This window comes from Lottia gigantea, assembly GCF_000327385.1.
Source record: "Lottia gigantea unplaced genomic scaffold LOTGIsca_150, whole genome shotgun sequence".
Taxonomy (NCBI): Eukaryota; Metazoa; Mollusca; class Gastropoda; family Lottiidae; genus Lottia; species Lottia gigantea.
This window is the reverse complement of record NW_008707798.1, coordinates 417,306-444,010: the sequence shown is the minus strand read 5'-3', so window position 1 is coordinate 444,010 and position 26,705 is coordinate 417,306. Positions and strand designations below refer to the sequence as shown.

General features: G+C 32.5%; 5 protein-coding genes across 5 annotated transcripts; 1 reads left to right on the top strand and 4 right to left on the bottom strand.

The window, feature by feature from the left end:
• Window positions 1-1,092: 1,092 nt before the first annotated feature.
• LOTGIDRAFT_140735 (hypothetical protein) lies at window positions 1,093-1,431 on the bottom strand (the record flags this gene model as incomplete). The annotated part of the gene is made up of 1 exon (XM_009050647.1): window positions 1,093-1,431. A coding segment is annotated over one exon (339 nt), but the record flags the coding sequence as incomplete, so codon positions are not given.
• Window positions 1,432-4,175: 2,744 nt separating this feature from the next.
• Window positions 4,176-5,099, bottom strand: LOTGIDRAFT_140690 (hypothetical protein; the record flags this gene model as incomplete). Its single annotated transcript, XM_009050646.1, has 2 exons — window positions 4,176-4,341; window positions 4,981-5,099. 2 exons carry the CDS (start codon window positions 5,097-5,099, stop codon window positions 4,176-4,178), a joined length of 285 nt encoding a protein of 94 aa, XP_009048894.1.
• A 955-nt stretch (window positions 5,100-6,054) lies between these two features.
• LOTGIDRAFT_200813 (hypothetical protein) lies at window positions 6,055-9,340 on the bottom strand (the record flags this gene model as incomplete). Its single annotated transcript, XM_009050645.1, has 4 exons — window positions 9,282-9,340; window positions 8,118-8,532; window positions 7,559-7,714; window positions 6,055-6,181 (listed from the first exon to the last, which is right to left on the bottom strand). Coding segments are annotated over exons 2-4 (639 nt in total), but the record flags the coding sequence as incomplete, so codon positions are not given.
• Window positions 9,341-11,787: 2,447 nt separating this feature from the next.
• On the top strand, window positions 11,788-14,776 carry LOTGIDRAFT_140739 (hypothetical protein; the record flags this gene model as incomplete). The annotated part of the gene is made up of 4 exons (XM_009050644.1): window positions 11,788-11,910; window positions 12,510-12,732; window positions 12,944-13,000; window positions 14,226-14,776. 4 exons carry the CDS (start codon window positions 11,788-11,790, stop codon window positions 14,774-14,776), a joined length of 954 nt encoding a protein of 317 aa, XP_009048892.1.
• Window positions 14,777-18,938: 4,162 nt separating this feature from the next.
• On the bottom strand, window positions 18,939-25,739 carry LOTGIDRAFT_200807 (hypothetical protein). The gene is made up of 9 exons (XM_009050643.1): window positions 25,670-25,739; window positions 24,256-24,396; window positions 24,014-24,085; window positions 23,614-23,740; window positions 23,157-23,244; window positions 22,628-22,765; window positions 22,323-22,410; window positions 19,839-19,962; window positions 18,939-19,167 (listed from the first exon to the last, which is right to left on the bottom strand). Exons 2-9 carry the CDS (start codon window positions 24,380-24,382, stop codon window positions 19,017-19,019), a joined length of 915 nt encoding a protein of 304 aa, XP_009048891.1. The 5' UTR covers window positions 24,383-24,396; window positions 25,670-25,739; the 3' UTR covers window positions 18,939-19,016.
• Window positions 25,740-26,705: the final 966 nt, after the last annotated feature.

Below are 26,705 nucleotides of genomic sequence, written 5' to 3'. Positions count from 1 at the left end.
GGTTATTGAATATAAGTCATCACATAATGGCATCAAGCATCGTAAAGCGAAAAGTTCAAATCAGGAAAATAAAATAACTTGCAAATCATTGTCATGCATTCTTTCAAAGTAACCTTAAAATATATTTTTAACAAATACTGACACCAAAAAATATAGAATAAACAAAAAATAAAGAAAAAAATCTCCGCAATATGTCTACCTTATACCTGTCCTTTTCTTTGGTTTAACTAAATCATACGATCCTTCTTTAGCTTCATTATCAGAGTCTTCATCATTATCGTCATCATCAGACTGAGATGTTACTTCTAAGCTTGATCTCATAACTTTAATAACTTCATTCTCATGCTCTACGTCTCTTTTAAACTGATCAACTGTTTTGATGTGAAAATGTCCATCCTCATCTAATACCCAATTGAAAATTTAAAAAGTGCATGAAAAAGGGACAAAAAAAAATTAAAGTTGCAGAAAATAACCTGTAAAACGTTCAGGTTAAATTATTGTGCACATTGGATTCAAATTTGTAAAATGGAAAAAATGAATATAATTATGATATAGACCTATGTGTAAAAGCTATAATTTTGAAATATGTTATAGGTAAAGAAAAAATTGAAATAAAAGCATCTACTTGATACAATAATGATCATGTTAGGTGTGTTCCGGATTCACTTACCCACTATGGTGGTCATAAGATTTTTGTGTGGTTTTGAACTACGTTGATTATTATGATGTAAGGGTAAGTGCAATTTGGTAGCTGTTCTATCATATTCTTTAATCTCGTACATACTCACTTTATTATCGAATAAACCAATATGATAAGGAAATACTACTCCCCTGGAATGATACAACAAAGTTCATCATTATCATGAAAGGTATAATGCATCCATGCTCCAACCTGAACACATGACCCGATGGTTGATCAGATTAGATAATATGATTCCTCGCTCTAGCATAATAGTAACACAAGTTAGATCACTATCATCATAAACGATAGCTAGATGACCAACATTATCATGAAAGACGACACTATCATCATAGACTATTGTTAGATCTCCACCGCTATCATCATAGACGACTGTTAGATCAACAACCTTATCACCTGTGGACTTTAGTTCGATCACGAACACTATCATCATAGACTATACTTAGACCTTCAAAATTATCATCATAGACTATAGTTAGATCTCCAACATTACCATCATAGACTATAGTTAGATCTCCAACACTATCATTATAGACTATAGTTAGATCTCCAACGCTATCATCATAGGCTATAGTTAGATCTCCAACATTACCATCATAGACTATAGTTAGATCTCCAACACTATCATTATAGACTATAGTTAGATCTCCAACACTATCATTATAGACTACAGTTAGATCTCCTACACTATCATCATAGACTATAGTTAGATCTCCAACGCTATCATCATAGGCTAGTTAGATCTCTAAAACTATCATTATAAACAACAGCTAGATCTCCAACACTATCATCATCGACAACAGCCTATAGTTAGATCTCCAACACTATCATTATAGACTACAGTTAGATCTCCTACACTATCATCATAGACTATAGTTAGATCTCTAAAACTATCATTATAAACAACAGCTAGATCTCCAACACTATCATCATCGACAACATGCTAGATATCCAACATTATCATCATAGACTATTTTATGTTACCTGACGTCTTTTAAAAGTTGCAGTTTATCTGAATTATCAAGAAGTTGTAGAAGTACATCAATTAGCTTTTCCAAATCTTTCTTTTCATGATAAAATTTTACATGACGTATGACTGCTTCACATTCATCTTTAGGTAGTAAAGCTCTTGCATTTTCCTCTAGCATCATCATATTGTAGTTATCTACACAATGATTATTCATCATTTGGGAGCCAAAAGTACTCTCAAATACACCCCTCTTCTTCAATAAACTCATCGGTGCTGCAAAGATCAACCGTAACATTAATTAACATTAACATAATAACAACATGACTTAGTCATACTTTTCATTGTAATCTAAGGAATCGTGCATTTCTACACTACACTGAAACTGAAGGATATGCGTCCTGCACGTAACCGCCGTTAAGCAACTTTTCATTTGACCTACCTTCTGAATCAGATTCTTTTTTCTTTTCTGAAAATAAAATATCTGTTTTTCAGGCCTTCTAGGTTTCATAATTATGTAATGGTATATGTTATATGGCATACGTATATGGGAAACGAATTATATTAATTATAATGGCATCAGAAACAATAGCAGGTACATAAAGACACGGTTTGGTTCTATTGTTTACAATGCATACAAACGGCTTGAAGACTTGTCTGATCTGCTCCTTCCGGCCCAAAATGATGATAACACTGCTGATGCTCATTTGTTACTATATGTTGATGATGATGATGACGACGACGGTGCAGATTACATTTGTAGTGAAAACTACCTACTTTTCGTCTTCTCAGTTCCTGTTAATTTCTTTTTCAATGTTGCCCATGTACCACTTTTGTCTTTTTTGTTTTGATAAGGCACCTTTGTGTCTGTAACAAAAAGGATATACATGTATCTGTCAGGGATGTCGCAATGAAATTGATTCAAGATTTTCTAACGTCACCTGCGTTTTTATGTATTTTCCAGTAATGGTATAGGCATGTAACGCATATGTATTTGCCACCAGTCAGGAAACTAAAAAGGTTTTTCGAGTAGCCTACGGATCCGACATTATTTATACCTACCTGTTTGTACTTCAGGGATATTTTTATTACCAGCTATTCTATCTATTTCAGATGATCCTAAATGAGATTTTCTACTTTCTAAATGATTTATACGATCTTCTACACTAGTAGAACTAGTATCATCCGACAGTTTGGCATCACGAATAATCAAATCAGACTTTCTATTGACTATTGGATCACCTTTCCTTTCCAACTCTTCAAGACTAGAATATACGTGTGAATTCTGTTTATCGTGCATATTTCCATCTTTGTTAGATATACGAACTATAGCTTCTGAGCCATCTTCACTATAATCTATAGGTGGTTCTTTTTGCCTTGGTTCGTGTAAATGATTGTATGTATCAAATGCATCATAGGCTGTGGATAATCTTACTTCATTCTGTTTTCCAGTTGCAATCAAGGAAGGGGTGCTCTTAGAGTGATTCCGGTTATAAGGTTTGAATGATATTGGTTCTGATTGTTTGTCTTCTATGAACGATGATGGCTGATGCTGATGCTGAAGTTCTCTGTTTTCTGGAGTCTGCACATAAACTATGCCATGTTTATTTTTCTTATTTGGATTATGAACTTGTGCATATGCTAAGTAAGGATTATTATTTTGAATGACAGGTGAACTTTTGTACATGGTTGTATGCCGATCTGGTAGAATATGAGTCTTTATCGTTGAACTTTCTATGGGGTGATGAGATAAGAAGCTGGTTGATGCTTCTTGATGAAGCTGTGGCGATGAGTTAAATGGTTTTTCTCCTGGTGTTGATTCTTGGCGAGTCTTGCGTTCTAAAAATGCCATGTAATCATCTTGTTCGGAACCACTTTCCAAATAGTCTGATTCAATATCACTAAAGTTATTGGTATGTTTTTTCCTAGCACGACCATTAATATAGCTACCATTGTGATCTCCCTCACCAAATCCGGAAGAAGTCCATTCATCATAGGGTGATGAATATGATACATCTTGTTTTCTTGGTAATAAGACTTCCTGTTGGTATGACAGACGACCATAACTATTATTAACGGGCTGTGGTTGGAGGTTCTCACCAGTATGGCGACTTCTTATCCTGGTTTCACTTACAACAAGTCTGGAATCTGGAAATATATCAAAATTAAAGTTTTACCCCTCGGTGTTATAAAATATGCTAAGGATAAACAGTTAAACACAGATATATGTGATTTAATTATGTGTATTGTGTTCACCTGGATACGAACTAAGAGGTAAAGCTGTTAATTAGTACACAAAAAAACTTTTCTGGTAGACTACATTACCTGGTTCTTGTTTATATGGTTTATTTGGTAGATTACCGGTATTTTCACTCCATGTGTACTCTTGGTATACTTCCTTATAAGCTGGATATCTTCCAACGGCCTGTAATAATATAATTATTGAGATGATTATCTTATCAGCATGTTATATGTACCATTCATTTCTTACACTACGGCATTCAAAGATCAAAATTGTTTACATACCTTTAATGTTAGTTTAAGAGTCCTGTGAGCTCTAAGAAACTCCACAGCTGATGTATGATTGACATTCTCAAAACTGGTTCCATTGACAGCTACAATTTGGTCCCCAACACAAACATTATTTCTTTCAGCTAATCCGCCTCTGTCTAACCTTTTTGGGGTTAATGATAGTAACACAAAAGATATATAAGTAAAACCGTGTGCAAGGGAAACGGTTTCGTGTCGACTAATGGTTTCCAATTACACAAACCTATAATTTACTATCTGTTTCAGAAAAATTGTTGTTAAAATAAAACGAGGATCGAATTTTACATATTTTTATCAATTTGATTTAGTATCTGGATATTGGTAATTATTTTTTTTAATTAGTCAAGAGTGTGATATTATTTTTGTATTAAACAGAAGTCAATCATACTATTTTATGGAGGAAGATGTTTTTGAATAGTGGTATCAACAAGATAATAATTTTCTAATAATTGTCTTTACTGAATGCAATTTGTTTATCATCTCGAACTATGGAAACTCAACGAAGAGTTAACTAAAAGTACATGAAAAAATTCCATTGTATAAAATTAGCCTACTCTTTTTCGATGTCCAACTGTCGAGGGTTCTTAAACGTATACAGTCTGTAGCACACTCGGTTTATTGTCCCATCCAAATGACAAGACGCCTTTTTCATGTCAGCCCCTCCGATTTGCATCACTGAATGGGGTAACCGGGTACAGGATATCCGAAACAGTACATGCGCTACTGTCAGCACAATGAATAATGTACCAAGAAAATCATTTACCTGGATACATATATACCTAATCCATATTCATTTCCACCTCTGATATTCATACCAATATAATCAGTTGTTTTTAATACACTGAGAATCACTTGTCTTTCTCTAATGGTAGCATGATCCATTTCACTTTCATCTCTAGGTAGTGGTACTAATTTACATTTCCTTACATCATACCTGTCAATTATAAATATTTACTTTAATCTCTTTATATTCTAGAACATCATTTCAATCATACAAAAGTAGATTATTATAGATTATATCATACAATAATCTAAAATAACTCTTGTCTGCCACATATTACATTTATATACTATTAACGTACACAATTAACAAATTAGCAATGAACAAAATATTACAAATAACAGTTAATAATTTGAAAAATAAAGATTGAGTGCAAAATAAAAATACCTTGTAACTCTTTTAAAAAAAAAGGACAGTAACTCTGTGCGATATATTTCATATATCATATACTGAATATTCAATAGCTAACTAAACTTGTTAACAAATATGAAAATTTATAAAATACAACAGAAGTTACATTTTGTACAAGATGCACATTTTATAATCAACAAAAATATCTCACGATTTACTGTGTGTCCTTCCCATTTTTTCGTAATGAAGGCAGAGATCAAACTACGATCGTATAAAGATTAAAGACTCATAATAAAAGTAGTGGGTAATTTGTATACATGACAAGTTAAATCATTCTGGTATGACTTGAATGCTTATTAAATTTTCGACCCTCCGATTTTTATTCCTTTTAGCATCATATGTCGTGTTTTGTAGGATACCTACATTAAATCTGGATTGATCGAAATGTAAGATAATACTGGTTGATAATTTGATAAAAATAAAATAACATAAATTTCGGATGGAGGCATTTCGTCAAACATATTATCAAAACTACTCTAACTGAATTAGGAACCAATGTCTCAAAATCATAACAAACTTCAGATTTTATGCCTCAAATTTATATCAAATTGAGTAACCCTATTGTGTTGTCACTATATAGTTTGTAGCACTACCTACCATATTGTCTTCTCTTTAGACTTCTTCCATTCAGGAACTTTCCTCATTCTGTTAACGGTAAGTTTTAAGTGGTTAGAACCTGTTAAAACACTTACAGCACCGTTTAAAGTGACATTATTCAGTGGAATACTATTGACGGCTAGAATTTCATCACCAACCTCGAGACCACAATAATCTGTAGGAATATAAAAAGATACATCGACATCCACAATTCTAACGAGGTTATGAGACGCCGAATAAAACGGAAAAAAAGCCGAACAAAGATTTTTGAAGCAAACGTTTAAATAACCAGGAAGCTTTTAGTATATCTATCTCGTTGGCCTATATATGTAATATTCGGGATGATATATTACGATCTTCTCGTTTTTAAATATAAGGGGTGTTGGGCAAAATATCAAAAGTATTTGGGATTCTAAGTTTATGAAATAAGCAAAGGAACCTTTATTGTATAGATAATAGGCCTAGTACTACTGTTATTATAAGAGAAGTCCACCTTTCATATACAAAATATGATAATGGAAACATCAAAAATCAAATTAGCTCACATGTTTTAATATCAATTAAGTGAACCTTTACATTAATTGTTGTTCGATGGATTTCAATATCTGATATCCAATTTTTGAACCATGGCTGTATTGTGGAAGATGGTACGCGCTTAATATATTCATTTAATATATCATGTCGTTAATGATATGTTTTTTTTATTAAATTTTAGCTAATCCCATGTTTAGATGTTTATATCCCATTATTACAATCAAGGACGTTTAGCCCTGCAGTGCCAATGACTTGAATATGATTAATGTGCTTTTGAAGCAACACCCTGTAGTCAAATAAATTGTTAAATTACATCTACTTAAACTATTTTTGACATAATTGACAACAACATATCTTTTCACAGACTTAAGATTCACTCAAAACATTGGCATAGATGCCTGTATGTACAGGAAAGCAATACATGATTGGTAGCATAAAAAACCTGAATGTTTTGGCAAAAGTCTCTGACGAAAGAGGTGAAGCGTTAAATCAAATTTCAATAAAAGTGTGAGATGTATTATACTCTTTTTTCATTCACGTTTATATTATTCAGAATATGTCATTAGTTAAGAATATATTGTGTATTTCTTTATGTAACTTTAAATACATAGCATGAACCTTTGATATTTTTTAATCTGAACTGTGGAGTTGCTTGCCTTTTGGGCTGTTTCACGTGTCATGTGGTCTCTGAAAGATTCTGTTTATTGCAGGGTTGAAAGCAAATGTTTCTGCTTGAAGAATACAGTCCTCAAAACATCTGCTCAACCACAAAAATTAGGAATATATTTCTTTTATCAGCGTTATATCCATATTATAACTTTTTAACGTCAGATATTCCATCCGAAATCTGAGGAATAACTCATACTCAGTTGTTCATACCCTTCCATACCCTTTCTCCATTGATTTGATCTGATTTAGACATAATCAAAATTGAGTAACCCTTTTCTAAACTATGTTATTTCTTAAGGAGCAGGCGATTTTAACCTACTTCCCTGAACATTAAACTAGAAAAATATACCTGCAGGTGATAAGGGGTCAATCTGACTGATATAAATCCCTAATCCATATTCTGATCCACCACGTAAACTAAATCCAATATAGTCATCGTCATCCTTTATTAATGTAAACACTTTCATATTTTTTCTGAAGCTGGTTTTCTTCTTAGTTCTATTTTCTACAATATCGAAATAATACCCTACAAATTTCAGGGTTATTACTGTGATATCAATTGAATTATTGTTACTATTGTGAATATATTGAACGATTCATTGCCCTTTCTTAGACCCAGTAACTGGGTTAATATTTTTGTCGACGGTATATTCACTTTTACCATATGAATTATAGGCCAATTGCCCAGCACGTTCATATTATTTCAGAAAGTTTACATTTTACTTTATATTTTTGAATCCAACTCAGTATCCCATTTTATTAACATTTCTATTGAGTGTCAATTTATAGATCTCAAAGAGTGTCTATTATGTGTAATGGAACCTTTTCTAATCAAAGTGTTCAAATATTTGTTTCCTTTAGAGTGGCGAAGAAAAAAAGGTGCAGACGAGAATTAATTTCTGACTAACCTGCAGAGCTTGGACGTAGAAAGTTATTTGATGAATGGTTTTTAGCTTGAACTGTTTTTGAGGATTGTTTTTCAATGGATAGTTCGTCAAATTTTCCCCTGCCATCTTCTGGAAGCATAGCTCGTACATAAGGAAATATTTTCTGTTTTTCGTGTGTGGTTAACATAAACACCATCATATGATGAAGTTTTTCTACATCTCTAGACTTTTGATATTGTCTTATAGACTTGTGAAGAGTTTCTCGTTCTAAAGGCGTAAGAACTAATTTAGCCACATGATTAAAATTTCGTGTCACCTCTCTTTGTTTCAATTCCTTTGCTGATAGTTTTTTAGTCGCTCTTTCCACTCTCCTCTGCATTTTCACTTAATTTGTATAAGCGTTCTGGAAGAATTTGGTACACCAATGCGTTAATTCCTGAAAATATGTGGTCAAGACTAAAAAGGTCGCAAACTTATCCGATTGATCTGATACAAATTCTATCAGAATCTGTAGTACATTCCTATACGAAACTACGTGTGGTTCTTAAATGGAAATAACACACTAACGTAGTTCACGGCCATGTTGATTCTCTACCTCGACCATTCTGATTTTTGTCGTTCTTGCAAATCCAGACTTTATGAAATGACTATCATTAATACAGATTAACCCAATCGTTGTTTGGCAGTTTTGTGGAATATCAAAAACACAGACTGGGGCGGGAAATCAGATTATTGCAATATATGTGTTCTTGACACACACAGTGGTTATAGGAAACCTATTTTAGAATCCCTTTAAAGTAGGGAGTATATTATTATCACATAGACCTTCTCATCTATGACACAATCTATAAATTGGATGTGGTGTTGAAGAGGTTAATATGTCACTGCAACCTCTGTGTACGTTTTGCGGTTTTTGCAATCAGTTAATCTGTTCTGTTCTGTCAAAGAGACACTCCAGTTATGTAAATAAAATATCACGTATAGCATACTTTTTTGCCTTTAAAAACACTGAAATGTATGTGACAAATTAGTATAGGAGTAGAATTTCAAAAACATAAATTGTCAGTGGTAAATATACATTTATAACAGTGGTTGTGTCACATCAGGAATCGAATAGCAGTGACCTGTATTCCCTCATACCAATACATATATATAATGGACCTCTAAATAAGTACATTAACTTACCGTAATGCTGGAAGGTGATATATCAATGATGTATGTATTCGGTAGTATGTTGAATTTGTTCCTATTTGTGTAAGCCTACTTGAATATCATCTTAGATACGTCAGATAAGTCATTTAGAGAAATGCTTTACAAATAAATCAGTAACATGTCATCCTACCATCGATTGACCTGTACAATATGTGTGAAATAAGTAAATAAGTTGAATCAATAATGGGCTGTATATGAGAAACTTGAAATATATGTTGCTCTTGTTTTATTGGAAGGTGACAGGTGTTCTGACTAAATTATCGACTTTATTTCACTTTAAACTCAGATATATGATTCATGTTGATAAATCTATAAAATACATTCTTCCACCCAGTTTTACTTATTGTATTGATGAACTGCTATGACAAGGTTATCTAATAACACTCGAATCTTAATGATTATGTTGCTTGAAAGTACAATTCAATAAAAGGCACTGGCACAGGGTTAAAGTTATGTTAATATTTTAGTAAACTCGGCTCCCATTTTGGATTTTATAGCGTATTAGTCGCGGTAAATGGTATTTAGAGCGTTTTGGCAGTGAAAGAAGAGGAAATATATAATTTTTCTGTCCCGAGCGGTGACAGGGAGAAATATTATTAAATTGGGGTATCATTTGGGAATCAAAGTGAATATTGAGTTCAGAGGGTGAAATGTTTTTTGGTTGATTCATGGTTGGTTGGTTGGTTGTTAAAGTTAACGTTCGCTTCCGGATGCTGATATATTTATCGCAAACTAGGTTGTTGGTTGATTCATCCAAAAGCTCTCCCTATATAGCAAATTACGTATTCATAGCTAAATATTGTCCAATCAAAATTGGCCCTGAAATCTTTCTTGGAAATCTTAGCCAATCAAATCAAACCACGCATGAACGTATGGCCTAAATAAAACAAAAGCATAAAAAAATTTTATTAGCCTAATATGGACGGTCCGCGGTTGCCTATGCCTACAGAATTGAGTAAGGTTTTCGGTAAAGAATTGAAGCGGAGAGAAAATCAACCCTTTCTTTGGAATATTTATCCTACTTGGAAAGATGTAGCCTAATCTGGCAAGTTTTCTACCACAGCCTCGTTCTCATGACGTTTTTTCAAACCAAGCGTGTCATTTAAATAGGCCACCTATCACAGCTCTATGATGCAGTCCATCCCTGTCCCACCTAGGACTGGAAGATGAAAAACGGACTAAATGTGCCTATAGCCTATGGCTATGCTGAGACCGATCCGAGACCACTGTCTTTATTTCAGGATTCACGTTCCCTTCCCATCTCAATCTTGTCAAGAAAATATATAGGACAGGTAAACTATTTCAAATGCAGGGCATTATAGGCTAGCAGACAAGCTTCACAGTTCATATACTCTATCGGGCGAAAATGAAAGAGAAAATAGCGTGCCAGGCAAGGTAATATACGCCCACTGGCAGCTTTGATTTTGATTAAAAATATTTAGCAGTACAGTAACAATCACCAGTATGAAATATTCAACCTTCAGTCATACACTTCTTATGAACTCTTTAGAGCGATACTGAATAATATTGAGTACGAGTTATTGCCCCGGTTCTTAAAAACGTGTTCAATTTTTAGCTCGTGAAAACTCTAGAAGGCAAATATTCAATCTTCAGTGCAGGACTGAATAATAAAACCAAATTTTGTCAAAATCCAGCAAGAATCATGCCTTTGATTACGAATACTCACACCAAGTTTCGTCAAGAATTGTACCTTCTAGAGTGTTTACGAGCTAAAAATTGAACGCGTTTTCAAGAACAAGAGCAATAACTCATACTAAATATTTTTCGATTTTTTTTGATTTTCAATATGGTTTATCCTTTGATAACAAACACTCATGTCAAGTTTCATCAAAATCCACCAAGAATTGTGCCTTCTAGAGTGTTTACGATCTAAAAATTGAATGCGTTTTCAAGAACAAGGGCAATAACTTATACTAAATATTTTTCGATTCTTCTGATTTTCAATAGGGTTCATCCTTGGGTGATTATGAACACTCATGCAAACCTTTGTCAAAATCCGCCAAGAATTGTGTCTTGTAGAGTGTTTACGAGCAATTGTGGACGGACGGACGGGCGGACGGACATGGATGACGGCAATATACGCCCCCCCATTTCATGTGGGCGTATAAAAAGCAGGCCACCGTTACGTAAATCGGTTTATTAGAGCCATGCAGTGAAAGGTTTGACTCGTCTATTTTGTACTACAATGACACGTCAATTTCATAACTACAACCCTACTTCCCTTTCTTGAGATATCTAGTGGACTAGCCAGGAAGTAGAAATATTTTATAGTCGTTATTGTCCAGTACTTTTATTTCTTGTGTATTTTGATTGACAAAAAAATATTTACGTCTGGATAAGTGTTAATGATAAAGCATGGCGGTGTAGGCTAAGGGAAACGTGACTCTGTGTCGACTGTGTTTTGTTATTGTAAATAATTCATTAATTTAGACTTTTAATTGAAATGTGCGATGTGGGAATGGAAGATGCAGATCTTTACGAAAGTTTGCCTGTTACGTCAACCATGTCGACACACATGGTGGCCGGAGCAGCAGCCGGAGTTTTAGAACACAGTATCATGTATCCTGTAGATTGTGTCAAGGTACATAACTCTTCTTGACTAAGTTAGATAAGTTTGTTTATGAAACAATACACAAGGAATTTGGCTGTACTTTTTTGTATGACTATTCCAGTTAGTCGTTAACAATTAAAAGAATTGCTTGTTGTCAGATTTTTTGATTACATTTGGTTTGGTGCCACTACAAGTTGGACAATGAATGGCTTTATTTTCAGGATGTATTCCTGATCCTGATCCTATTGTGACTATGTGTCAGTGTGTGGGTTTGTGAAGTCAGGTTAGCATACAGCTTGATCTTGGAGTGTTTGCATTAGCCTTAACTTTTTAGCTTTTCATACCATTATCCTAATTTGGAACAGGTATTAAAAGGATCAAGTTTATAGGACTGTCCTATTTATCTACCAAAATTGTTAGTAGCGTTTTGTTCAAGTTTCTTCAAGTGTTCAATTGTCACATTTAGTAAATCAACAAAATGAATGTGTTGATTTACTGTACTTAGTGAAACCCATTGTTTGGTGTAGATTTAAACTGAATATAAGGATTATAGAATGGTTCTAGATCAACTTTCTGTTATCTTTGAATGTTGTTTTGCAATTACAATAACTTTTTCTTTTTTCTTTCAGACTAGAATGCAAAGCTTAGTACCAAATCCAAAAGCAGATTATCGTAGTTTGTCAGATGCTCTTTCCAAGATTGTCCGTCAAGAAGGAATAAAGAACACTGTTAGAGGAATAAATTCTGTGGTATCTGGAGCAGGGCCTGCTCATGCCATGTATTTTGCTTGTTATGAAAAAATAAAAGAAAATTTAATAAATGTCAATAAAACAAACAGTCACATAGCACATGGTGAGTTGTATTATTGTCATGTTTACTTCAATTTAAAAAAAATAGTGTGTTTAGTGAAGTGCACTATTTACAGGGTTATTTATCTTATATTTATAGAAAACACAGCTGAATATAGTAGCTAGTAACTTTCATGATAGTAAATAAATATATGCGTGGTCGAAACAAAATCAACGAATAACATTTTAAGGATATGAATATTCTGTTATTTTAGGAACTGCTGGTTGTGTGGCTACAGTCTTTCATGATCTAATAATGAATCCAGCCGATGGTAGGTATATTTTGATTTTTGAAAGGGACAGGTTTGCCATTTTCAGGGGTTGATTTGAGCCTTGGTGTAAATAGTTTTCAGTTGCACTAGAATGTATGATAATTTTTATACGCCCACATGAAATGGGGGGTGTATATTGCCTTCACCCATGTCTGTCCGTCCGTCGGTCCGTCCACAATTGCTCTTAAACACTCTACAAGACACACTTCTTGACGGATTTTGACAAAACTTGGTATGAGTGTTCACCCGAGGATGAACCCTATTGAAAATCAGAAGAATCGAAAAATATTTAGTATAAGTTATTGCCCTTGTTCTTGAAAACGCGTTCAATTTTTAGCTCGTAAACACTCTAGAAGGCACAATTTTTGATGGATTCTAACGAAACCTGGCATGAGTGTGCGTAATCACCCAAGGATGAACTCTATTGAAAATCAGAAGAATCGAAATATATTTAGTATGAGTTACTGCCCTTGTTCTTGAAAACGCGTTCAATTTTTAGCTCGTAAACACTCTAGAAGGCACAATTTTTGACAGATTTTGACGAAACTTAAAGTGAGTGCTTATAATTACCCAAGGATGAACCCTATTGAAAATCAGAAGAATCGAAAAATATTTAGTATAAGTTATTGCCCTTGTTCTTGAAAATGCGTTCAAGTTTTAACTTGTAATCGCTCTAGAAGGCACAATTCTTGACGGATTTTGATGAAACTTGTTGTGAATGTTCGTATCACCCAAGGATGAACCCTATTGAAAATCAGAAGAATTGAAAAATATTGAGTATGAGTTATTGCCCTTGTTCTTTCATATTTTTATTTAAAATCAAAGCTGCCAGTGGGCGTATATTACCTTGCCTGGCAAGCTATCTTAATTCCTTTCAAAAATGCTTTAAACTAGGAATTTCTATATATGGCAGCATCTCTAGAAAATTGTTATTTTGTATACATGAGATCATTGAAAAAATCAACCATTTCCTTTGTTCTGTTATTATTGTATGATAAACTTCAATTATTGATTATAAATTGAATCCCAACCTTAATCTAAAAAATCACAGTCTTCAGCATCTCTTTATATTCTTATGTAATGTAGTGTTTTAGCAAAGATCATAGCTTGTCTCTCATAGTTATCAAGTCGATGAATGAAGTGAAATGCAGTCTGCCATGATATTGATCTCAGAATCAAAATTAAATTCAGTGGTTATTTTGTTTATTTCATGTATGGATAATAGTTGTGAAACAAAGAATGCAAATGTTTGGAAGTCCTTATAAAACCTGTATTGACTGTGGTAGAACAATTTTAAAAGAGGAAGGAATTGGTGCTTTCTATCGTAGTTTCACAACACAATTAACTATGAACATACCATTTCAATGTGTACAATTTATGACTTATGAAATAATGCAGGATATATTAAATAAAGACAGGTCTTATGATCCTCTAACCCATATTATATCTGGTGGGATTGCAGGTGCTATGGCTGCCACAGCTACCATGCCATTAGATGTGTGTAAGACATTATTAAATACACAGGAGCATTGTGCAAGGACTAGAGTCTCCTACATTAATGGTATGTCAGCAGCATTTAGGACGGTTTATGAATTTCAAGGAATATCAGGTTATTTTAGAGGACTGAGAGCTCGTGTTGTTTATCAAATACCATCAACAGGAATATCGTGGCTGGTGTATGAGTTTTTCAAATTCTATTTGACTAAAAAGGAGAGTGATGGATATTTACCAGTAAATCATTTACCGATGCCTCATACATCTTCTACACCTAAATAGTGTTATGTTTTAAACCATGTTATTGTTGAATGTTGTGAGTATATTTTTATTAAACATTTTTTATTATGATAGAGAATAAATACAATGGCAAAAATGTAGGACAAGACTTGCAGTGCTTACTGTTCACTAGCCTTTTCAAGGGATTTGATCATGCCATATGACTTACTGATATGATGCTATTTCGTATAAATTATTAGAAACTACCGTATCTAATTTGAGATCTGACCTAATTTTGACATTGTTTTAGCTCATTTAATATTAATATATAAAGCCAAATTTGACCAAGAATCTATCTACATAATAACATAATGACATAATAAAAGGCAACGTTGATCGAAAATAAAGGTCTGTTAGTATCGATTATGCTTAAAAGCTTTCTCAGAGGATAGATGCTGTTTATTAGTATTTGAAGTTATTCCTGAAAATACACTTAATCAAAAGTAATGTTTTTCTGAGATTTTTGTAGATAGGAAGTCAACGCTTTGGAAATGGAATTGTGATAGTAGATTTATTGGCAGAATGCAGTGCTATTTTTTAAACTGGTGTGAGAGTTTGTTCATGCTTTTTTGGAAGATAATCTACCAAGATCAGCAATATTGTGTTGTGAATTATTCTTATCACAACCTGCATGAAAAGGTGGATGTATATTGCCATTACGTGCATCCATCAGTCAATTTTTTTTTTAGCACTGAATTAACCTTTTTTTTGATAAAGCCACTTCAGTTTGGGTCTTAAGACAGACCTTTTAAACATTCGCCTAATAACCTTTTGACCTAATCCCTCCTTTAGCCAATCAAATTTCTTCCATCTCTAACGTTGACATTTCGTGAGAGGGAATTTGACGAAAGGTTGGTCGTATTAAAATTATAATGCAGAAAATCATAACTATTGAATTAGAGTCTTCTGTGATCTATAATTAGTTTTCATTACATTCAGGTGATATTGATGTCACCCATTAAGTTCAAATTTACATAGTTTTAGCCCATGAAAATTTATAATGCATGATTTATATCCAGTTAGGCTTTTGATAAAACAAGACAAAATTGTACATCAAAGGAGACTTGAAAGTTATCAGAATGTTTACAAATTTTATAGATAAGATTCATCTTCACAATGTGAAGCTATCACAAACTACATTTTAAAACTTGAAATCATTAGCTGCCATTATATGTGTGTGCAAACTAAAAAAAAAACCGGACCATCCAAATCCTTAGCAAATCCAAAAGTCTGCCTACATGTGTCCTCAAACTAAAATACTACACCTCTGTCAGCTCAGTGAACAATTTTTTCTTGCATTTGTAGACGGCTACACACAGCTGGCTTGGTGCAAAAATAGGGAGAATCCTCTTTATGATATCATTACTGTTAGGTATTCTACTCTCATCCTTTGTTTCCAGATGCAAACCAATAGGGTTCCCTTTTTCATTGACAGACTTAACGTACGGACGTCATGGTATCACATTTTGAGTTTGAGTTGTGCTTACAGCTACATGTAATTGCAGCTTTAGGTACTTTTCTTGCATCATGCAAGGTTGTAAATGCAGCGATTTCAACCAATCAGAGCACTCAAGGAGACTATTATTCCAGGGCTCTGATTTGCTGTATTGGAATGCATACAATCTGATCATGTTTTGCGTTTACACATGACAGATATATGAAGAGTGATTAGTGAAATCAAGGTGTAGTTTGTTATAGCTTGAAATTGTGAAGATGAATAAGATTAAGATCAAAGACAGAAGAGTTCTTGTAAACAAAATTTCTTCCCACTCGAGATAATAAACCTAAATTTTTGCTTTGGCATGTATTTTCATAAATTCAATACTTTGTGTTCTTAAAATGAGCTCTCTATTGTTCAATTATATATTTTATCAATTTATGATTTTGCCTACCCAATATTAGCAATTTTTTTTTTTTACAAAACATTTTTCTTATACTATATGATAATGTGAAGTTTATGACATCAGAATGATTCAGCTATAGTGTATTATGTACTTGTATGTTAAAAGATTGTTAGAGGTTTATATAGAATGATTGTGTCAGAAGCAAGGACTTTTACACAGATCTGAGATTATATTCATATAATCAGTTTAATTTCATTTATTGTTATCAAAATCAAATAAAAATATTTATATATCTATTGCTTCCCATCAACAGTGAATCTTAATCAACTTACTTGTGCAAATTGTATTTCCATTATGGTATGGGAGTGAGGGAATGATTACATTTTTTTCAAACCAGTGGGTGACAGGTATGATTTTTTTCTGTAGTTCAAATTTACTTCAATTTTAGAAAAAAAAATCATTTGAGTTTCACTCTAAGTCACAGATATATCATATTTGGTAAATACTGTTATTATATCTCCACATCAAGTTCCTAACATTTTTTAACTTGTTTTGTTTTGTTACATCAATGTGTCAGAAGACAAGAACTTTTACATTTAAGGATATAATCATATTTATATTGTTAAGTCTTTATAAACGATCAAATTATTAACCCAGAAATAAGTGACATCTTGGTATCAAATGCCTGTAACAATTATTTAAAACTTACAGTGAAATGGTAATGAAACAGCACCAACTTGCCCTTCATAAATTTATTTTGACAAAAATTTGATAAATTGAGACTTATGAAAAACTGAAGCAAGGTAGATCTTCCAATAACTGTTAGAAAGAACATTGGTGTCTAGAAAACAGTCATTGGACTTTCACATGAATTTCCTTTGTAGATATAACGGTCATTGTTTCTTATCATAATTTACAGTGTTATTTACTTTGTATTTGGTCTACAAAATTAAATCATGAAATGTTAGAGGACAGGTTTGCCATCATTTTTACCAATCCGATCTTATGTCTCCGAAACAGGAATTCTTTTATCTAAGCTATTCAGGAACAGTGTTCACAGCTCATTCGAGGCTTCAAATCCATGTGTGTCCAGAATTATCTGTGTTTGAAAGTTAAAGTGACATTTCTTGCCATATGTAAAAAGACAGAGAAATTCCTAGGTTGAGGTATTTTTGAAGGAATTGTATTTTTGAAGGTCTGAATCAAACCCTGAAAATGGCAAACCTGTCCCTTTTATGCAAGGCCTAAATTATGGTTGGATACAAAATGTTTGATAATCTTTTCTATTGTACATTGTTAAAAATATACCATTATCGGTATCATTCAGCTATATTCTCTGATGTTTTTTTTAGAGCTTGTTAAAATATTAAAACATAAGCTTCCCTTACTGATATTATTGTGATATGAAAGAGTAAACTTGTTGAAACAAATAGTCTTATTTTATCACCCATGTACATTTGTTCTTAGAAACATGCAGTCTAATTTTATGGAATCATTAGTGTTAATTGTTTAGTCAATAACTACTCATAACTTTAATTTATCACCATATTTAATATCCTGTGTTCATTTACATATATTATTACTCAAGTTCTTCTTGAAATCAATCAAGATCAATTGACAAATTTATAACTTGAAATCAAAAACTTCCTTTGATCTTATTACCATGTTTTACTCTATGTTTATAAAGAGATAGGAGTGACTGTCTCCACAGAACATAACTGACATATTTGCTCCACCCTAAGCTGTGCCAAAACTAAATTGTATTTATACTATCATTGTGTAAACAATGTCACAAATGAAGTTCTGCATATTATATATTTCAAATCTAACTAGCAACAAAATTTATTGAAGATATGACAATTAATGAATTATTTCTTAATTTTTTGTCTATGATTTTATGCAGTTTTGAACCTGTGGATTTTAGTTTACATTTACTGCAAGTCTCGACAAATCAATGACCATTTCTGTCACTTAATTTACTATAATTTAAATATGACTATGATGTAACAAGAAGACCACTCCCTTCTTTCAGACCCCTGTTAATCGTGTTATACCTATATAGCTTGTTTTTTTTTATAACAGCCTCACCCTTGGGGCTATACATATCATTTTATATCAATTAAGAGTCGTAAAGACTAGCTGAAGAAATCATATCAAAAATTGTATCATTCATTTAAATGACAATCACTATTTTGAGTTTTCACCAGAAAATACTTTTTAAGTATTCCAAAGCAGATTTTTAGAAAGATGTCAGTGGAAAACTTGTATAATTGCACAAATTTGACCAAAAAGTTTCAAGTTCTGTCAAAACAACCCTTGTTATATGTTTCACCAAATAATATTTTCACTATAATAATAGTTTATTTTGAACAATGACACAGTGCACTAAGTGTTTAATGCTATAAGTTGGTAACATTAGATAAACATCTGTCAGTAAAATAAGAATGACGATTATATTTAGGATCATCATCTGATCGTTTGAAGAAAGTTAGTAAACTGGCAGTTCCTTTAGCATCTTTATTTTCTTCTTCTTCCTCATCATCATCTTCCCTGTAATATATTATACAGATTACTGAGTTTATTCTCTGCTGAACTCAAGGCATTAATAATTTTCAAAGGACCATTATTTTGAAAAGTACAAAATCATTGCAAACTGCTAAATTGCAAATTATTCAATTTAAAATGAGTACAAAATATTAAGGGACAAAGGCAGTACCTAAAATTTTCGAAAAACATTCAAATATAATTCTTTCTTGTTGAATAACAAGAAAATTCTAAAATGTGATACAAATAGTCAAATATGTATTATACTCCATACCTTTTTATGCCATTTTGTTGTTTTCAAAGCATTTCAGTTCGCCTTATATTTGCGTTGGGTCAAAAGACTAATATTTTAGTTGCTAAATTTTGAGGATCCACATCAATTGAAAGTGTAATTTGAAATAATCCTTTTAAGTTGTCAAATAGACTTTTTATTTGCTTAATCAAAATTTACTGGAAATGTTACTGAAGATGAAGTTTGGATATGACCAATAAATCTATCTGGTTATGATCCAAATATCTGGATGCTTAATAAAGACGAAAGCATCATCATCGAAATGTCGCAAGTTATTTATTAAAGTAATTGTTATTCATATAATTGTGTCTAGTTATTGATGCCCCAGTTACTAAATGCCACTCAAGGAAGTATGAAATAACAATATGATAAAAAATATACCAACCATCTAATATTGACACCATCTTTCTCTATAATCTGAGCCGCAGTAGACCAGCTAAATCTTACAAATGATGGAAAACCAAATACTTTATCTAAACTAGATGACATGAATTTCTTAGTGTTAGGATCTGAAAATATATCACAAATTAAAATATAAACACATTTCAACTGGCTGGTATTACTTTGGAAAGCCCTGAAATCATTGCTCAGTGCTAAATTGCAAATTATTCAATTCATAATTGTACAAAATATGAAGGGACCAAGCAAGGCAATAATTAAATTTGTACAGACAAGTCCTCTTGCATAAAAAAGATCCTTTTGTTCGGATAAAATTCACTACTGCATACAAAGCTATTTGTATAAAGCTATTAACTGATAAGAGGGTGTTATTTTTACTACTATGTAATACTACAATAATGATGAATAATAAGAATATTTCAAAAAAGGAAATATTCATATAGACCACATTGATAATCAACAAAACTATGTCTAGGGCTGGGTAAAATGATTGTCCCAATTTCATCGGCTTCCCAGATGGCTCTGCTTTTCCATTTGGTTAAGTTAGTCACAAATATGGTTTGTTGTGTCCACCGTATTACATCCGCGGGGTTCTTTTCTATGTGTTTAGCAATATCTGATATAACATTTTTATATTGCCATCGCCCCTGTCCGTCCACATTTCTTGTAGGCTTGATAGAGGCTACAGTTTTTATGCGATCTTTATGAAGCTTGTTATGCATGTATATATTGATATATATTGATGAGATCTCGGTCAAGTTAGAAATTGGTAATAATCGGATGAACAATTATTGCCCTTGTGTGTACAGCGATGAGACATTGTTCATGTTTGAATTTGATGATAACTTGATGGACTGTTTCAGGTTTTTGCCTTGATATATAGATGATTTTAAGACTAGGTGAAAATTCATTATAAAGCCACTAATGATTTTGTTATCATTTCTGACAGCTGGTAGTGGGCGTATGTTACCTTGCCTGGCAAGCTATCTTCTCTTGTTGGTGTTGAAGTTTTATGTTCTTTGATTCGAACTGATAATGGTCTTGAGGTTTCTCCTATGTAACTTTCATTACAGCTACAATTGATTTCGTATACAACACCTTTCGGATCTGGGGTGGGTTTTTCAAGTCAGCATCTGCTTTTAGTAGGTTATGTTGGGTTCTGTCGCTGCTAAATATGTTACATCTATTCCTGTTTCTCTATAGATGAAGCGTTTGATCTTGTAGCTAAGTGGTTTGCAGGTATGTGTGAATGTCTGTTTTATAGTTCTTTCAACTAGTTTCTGTAGGTAGTCATTGTTGGTGATAAGGGCATTTCTAAGGTGCTTGAGTTCAGTTTCTTCACCTTTACAAATAAGTTTGGCTCTTCAAGTTAGTGTTGATATTATTCCTGTTTTGATTTGAGTGTGATGACATCTAGAAATGGTTGGTGTTCATTTTCCCTTTCCATAGTGAAATTAATTCTTGGTTCCATAGAGTTGAGATGCTGGAGTAATTCTTGTGGGTCAATCATAGTGAAGACATCGTCCACATTTCTGAGCCAGCAGTATGGTTGGATTGGTGAAGTTTCCAATGCCCTTTTCTCAAATTTTGCCATGTGCAGTTTGGTAAATATAGGACTGAGTTGTGAGCCCATGGGTAATCCATTAATTTTTTCAAAGATGTCTGTTTTCCAAGTTGAGTATGTGGAGTTAATACTTGCTTCAGTTAATTGATTATGCTATCAGTATCTAGAGTAGTATATAATTTGAACATAACAGATTCTAACGTTTTTCTTAAGGATTTAATATAGCTTCTTCAAGAGGGATACTTGTAAATCAATCTACTACATCATAACTCACTAATTGTGTCCTACTTTGGGTTGGGATTGGAGCTTGGTACACATAGATTTTACTAAAGCCTTCAGAAATTATGACATATTTTGAATATTTATAAACCATTATAACCAATCAAAGCTAGACAATACTTCCATGACACAAAAATAACCCATGACATTAAAAATTTAGGTAGGATTTTAATTAGTATTTTCAGGGCTTCTCTATTAAAATATTTTGATTGTTAATCGATTATTGCCATTGATAAGCGATATCAATTTGGTAATCGACACCCAGTCCTAGCTGTGTCCAAGATATGACTGTTTACAGTTTGGAGCAGAATTGCCTCACAGTCTAATTAAAATACTTGTTAGCTTATATTTCTATTGCAGCCAATCTGGTTTAAGTCTAAAGACTGCACTTTATAACATTTATCTGTTTGATGACACTGCCAGCCAATCAAATTTCTTTTTTCTCTAACGCTTGGATTATGTGACTCGAACAAAAGGTTATTCAGAGAAGCATTAGACTAATCTACTTAAAAAGAAAAATGCTTTTTCATTAGTTGAATAATTGAATTGGTTAATGCCAAGGTCATTGGTTAGGTCAAAGGTTATTGTTTGAAGAGAAAAAGACCATTTTTTCCTTGGATTGCATACCTGCTGGATATCCAGAGCCATATACCAAACCTTCTGTATCTATATCTTCAGCAAATACCCAGTTTTTGACAGAATAATCTCTAGCAACCTGCAATAATGTCACAAGCTTACAATTAGATTCAATTGAACTACTGGTAGTTCTCTTCAAAGATATTAACTGTTATTTTCATCAATATTAATGACGAAACAGAAAATTTCCAAAAAAAAGTTCAAGGAAAAATGCTTTGATATTTGGTCTACATTCAAATATACCAGCTAGCCGATCATGAGAACATATGCTCACTTCACAGGAACCTTGACCTTACCTTAGCACAAATACTGGCTCCACTGACAATTGGGTAGGTTGCATCAGCCTTTTTCGCCACAGTGATAGAAATGTTAGGGAATAGCTCTTGTAATTTGTTCTGATATTTCATAGGATCTCCAACTGTATCAACGTAAATCTCAAAATACAGAATACATATATTTGATTTAAATCTAAAACATCTACAGGTTAGATATAAAATCAAATTTCGAACAGATAAAAACTTCTAGATTTCCTTTACAGAATTATCTTGATATAACAAATGAAGGAGTTATAGTAACCTTGAATTATTAATATATAGATAATAGGCCTAAAGAAATATTTTTGGATTCATCAGTTTTTTGCATTTTTTATTCAAGATGAAGGGATTGTGACATCACCGAATCAAAATATTCAACAATTACAGATATACTTCCAATAAAATACATTAGAATTTCACATATACTATGAACCATCAAAATCTTATTTCAATCTGAAACCTACTACAGAAACTATGAAATCTTATAAAACATGTAATCTTGTTATCTTACCTCCATTACATTTACTCCTTTATCTAGAACTCTTCTAATTAAACCAATAGCACAATCATGTGATAAGGCATTTAAATTATACTTTGACCTAAAATAAAATAATATCAGATAAATTATCAAGTAACCTTTGCAAACCATCCTAGGGATTTTGGCATACCATATGCAAAACTGGTTAATTCTGCCTTGATAGATCAAAATGTTTGTCTACATGGATAAGAGATGTCTAAAAAAATATTGGTAAAACCTGTTTTACAGTCAAAAGTTTTTGTAAGCATAGAATCAAACAAAATGCCTTTAAGCATGATTTCCAGTCAAAATCATTAGTTGATGGTTCTACCACTATGGTTTGTAATAAATTTTGTAAGAAAATTACCATTATATATATTGGTTAAAGGATATCCTCTTGTTTGACATTTTAGTATCATCTACATGTCACAAAAAATCTGACAACACTAACCTACGTAACATACTGTTAGATATATAAGTAGGGGGTAGAATTTCAACTATCCATCCCACAACATCACTAGCTTCTTTTATTTTCTCAAACATACTATCTCTTTGTTCTTCACTTAATGTTTTTGAATCTAAAAGGAAATCATAATATAAAATGTTTTAAAATAACCATCTATCCATAATCAGTAATAATTACGCAATTCTTTTCTTTTTTTCAAATAATTTGAAATAATGTTATCACATAATTATTCTTCTAAGTAAATAGAGAATCAAATTAACTTTAGATCTATTTTTGCTTATCTTCTTCAAAATTTGTTGGTTTTACATGATATATATGTTAAGAAACAGACGACTAATTTCATAACAAAGATGACTAAGGATACCCAGTTAAATAAGTTGTTTACCTGCCAGTCCCATTTCTTTCAATTTATCTCCAGTTGTTAATGGGCTATAACATGTTCCATAAACCATAGGACCTACAAATTAAAGGATATTTTTTATCAAAATAAAATGAAAAAACATTTTTGTTTTAGATGACATTCTTGACTAAAATGGAGACTGGAATAAAATTGGAATAAGACTGGTACATTAACCATCACAGTAGCCAGATGGAATGAAGTCAGATGTCCCAGATACAATTACTTACCTAATACTGGTCCTCTACCAGCTTCATCTATACCAAGCCAACATGCTTCAGTTTTCGTAATTTCTGGAGCACTGGATTCTATGAAACACTTCTTAGATCTGTCAGACTCAAATTTACTCTGATCCATTACACAAAACTTTTCTAAAATGAAACAAGGAAATATATTGTCATTTGGTAATAAGATCTAACTTGTCTAAATATTTGGTTTCGTTTCAGAACATAAATAACTTTAATGAAATTTTTTGATAGGATTTTTTAAAAAATTTTCCCATTAATTTTATGAGAATTGGAAAAGCAATCACAAAATAAAACTGTTAGTGATAGAGTATATACATAAGTACACATTATGTCTTCAAAAGAAGACATTTTTCAGCCAAAATTAGTGACTTAAATAGGTTGAAATTTTTAGGAGAGAAAGTGTTTCTTTTAATGTAAGCTTCAGACGATTATATGTCAACACAAAGATATTCTAAGACTATCAGTACCATTTTGAGACTGATATTCCAATTCTCTTCAAAAATATTTAAAAACTTTTGAATTCGCTCAGACAATAGGCTTATTTTGATTCATTACCACTTTTCTCAAGACTCGGACCAATGTTGGGCCTAAGTACAACTCTAAACACATTTATATTTAAGCAAATCGTATCAACTCGCTGCCGATTAGCATGTGGTACAAATTAAATTGCCTTAAAGGGACATTCCACTTTTTTTGTAGGTCGAAAAATATTTTTGCTCTGAAAGTTTTAACTAAAAAGTTACGTAAACTTTTAAAGTTCATTATGCTTTTTGCAAGCTGTTAGAAAGCTACTGTACAGATTTGAGTAAAATAAACACCTAATAGTAAAGAAAAATTTCAACTAAATATAAAGAGCCATTATAAAGCCGATCACCAAAACTAGGTCAAACTGCTTAATTAACAATTAATACTATCAGTTTTAAGTTAACCCTATAAAACAAATTCAGTTTGATCAAGTAGATACATAGATAGATGATAAAAAGAGGTGTGCACTTGATTTGTGTTAGTGCTTTGGCAAATCGCTAAAATAAATGTGTATTGTAGGCGCTTTATATACATGCACACTTTGATCTATGTTGAAACGATTTGCTTAAATACAAAAACCACGAGTAGTATTTTGGAGTGGATATTCCAATTCATACAAAATGATTGTCAAAATGCAATTATTTTGTTCTGTAAACATATTGACATTCATCGTGGTTGGATAGCAGTCAAGTAACCTAATTTCGTGGAAACCTATTATTCGTGGATTTCCGGAAATGTTTAATAATTTACATGAGCGACCTTGCGCGACCTCCGCATTAGTTTGTTTTGATAAACATGGGTTTTCTCTACAATATGAGCTAGTAAAATTAATCCAGTAGTTTCAAGCAAGGTAAAATGTATTAATATATACTTTGACAAATACAAAATGGCGGATTTCACTTATTACCAAACGTCACCATTTTTTATCGGCCGAATTTCCTTATAATCCCAAGCGGTAATCGGAATTCCAAGTGTCGTCTGCTAGAATATATTCCAACGAATGAAGTCACGTGATCAACTAGCGGATTCTGTGTCAGCAGAAAATTTCTATGGAACACAAAGTGGACCATATTCTTATGTTGTTTCAGTGACTAGCAATAAATCACGCTACGTATCTTATTTTGTCAGTCACTAATTTTTTTTTAAAATCGTGGTTCTTTGAAGGAATTGTCACTAGTTATAATTAATTGATATTAAAGATAAATACTAAGAGAAGTTAATTATACCACCCGGTATCCATACAACGTGTTTTTCTAGACTTATTTATAGATCAAACATTGTACACGAAAATAGGTGACGCATATTATCGCCGTTGCCGAGTTGGTTGCTCATGAAATATGGATCAAAGTGAAGGATTCATAAAGAAAATCGAAATAAACCAATTTTAATTATTTTGTAGAATATCTGAGAAAACATCTAAGACATAAATTTTTTTTTTCGTTTTTTTAACTTTGACGAAATTCGGTGTTGAATCCTTATATCCACGAATATAGGTTACACCACTGTAGATACAGTGCACTGCCGGTACCTTAAAAAAAAAAGCAGGAATAGTTTTGTGTGTGTTCCTGAATAAAATGATTCAAACACGACTTCCGATAAAGATAGGAACTGATATATTTTTGAGAGAACGGCTTAAGTAATTCGGATTTTATAACAGTCGCATTGTTTATTTGTTTCACTCTACCCGCGGTTTCTATCGGAAGTTGACAGGTGCACGAGAGAGTTCATTTCAAGGTACATAACTCTGTATCATATATGGTATGCCTACAAACTACAAAGGTTTCAGGGAGGACCGTATCTCAGTGTCATACTTACTGCACTGGAGTATCTCAGCGTCGTATAATCTCTATATATGCGACACTGGAGTATCTCTTTATACAGGTCTGGAAGAAACGTAAACCTTTAAA

What these genes read in the sequence shown, in the direction of transcription:
- LOTGIDRAFT_200807 (XM_009050643.1), bottom strand. Translation starts at nt 24,382, where the DNA reads ATGGATCAGAGTAAATTTGAGTCTGACAGATCTAAGAAGTGTTTCATA. An exon ending in TCTAACAGTATGTTACGTAG is followed by an intron (nt 23,245 to 23,613) that starts GTTAGTGTTGTC and finishes ATTTTATTTTAG; the next exon opens with GTCAAAGTATAATTTAAATG. An exon ending in AAGGAGTAAATGTAATGGAG is followed by an intron (nt 22,766 to 23,156) that starts GTAAGATAACAA and finishes CTGTATTTTGAG; the next exon opens with ATTTACGTTGATACAGTTGG.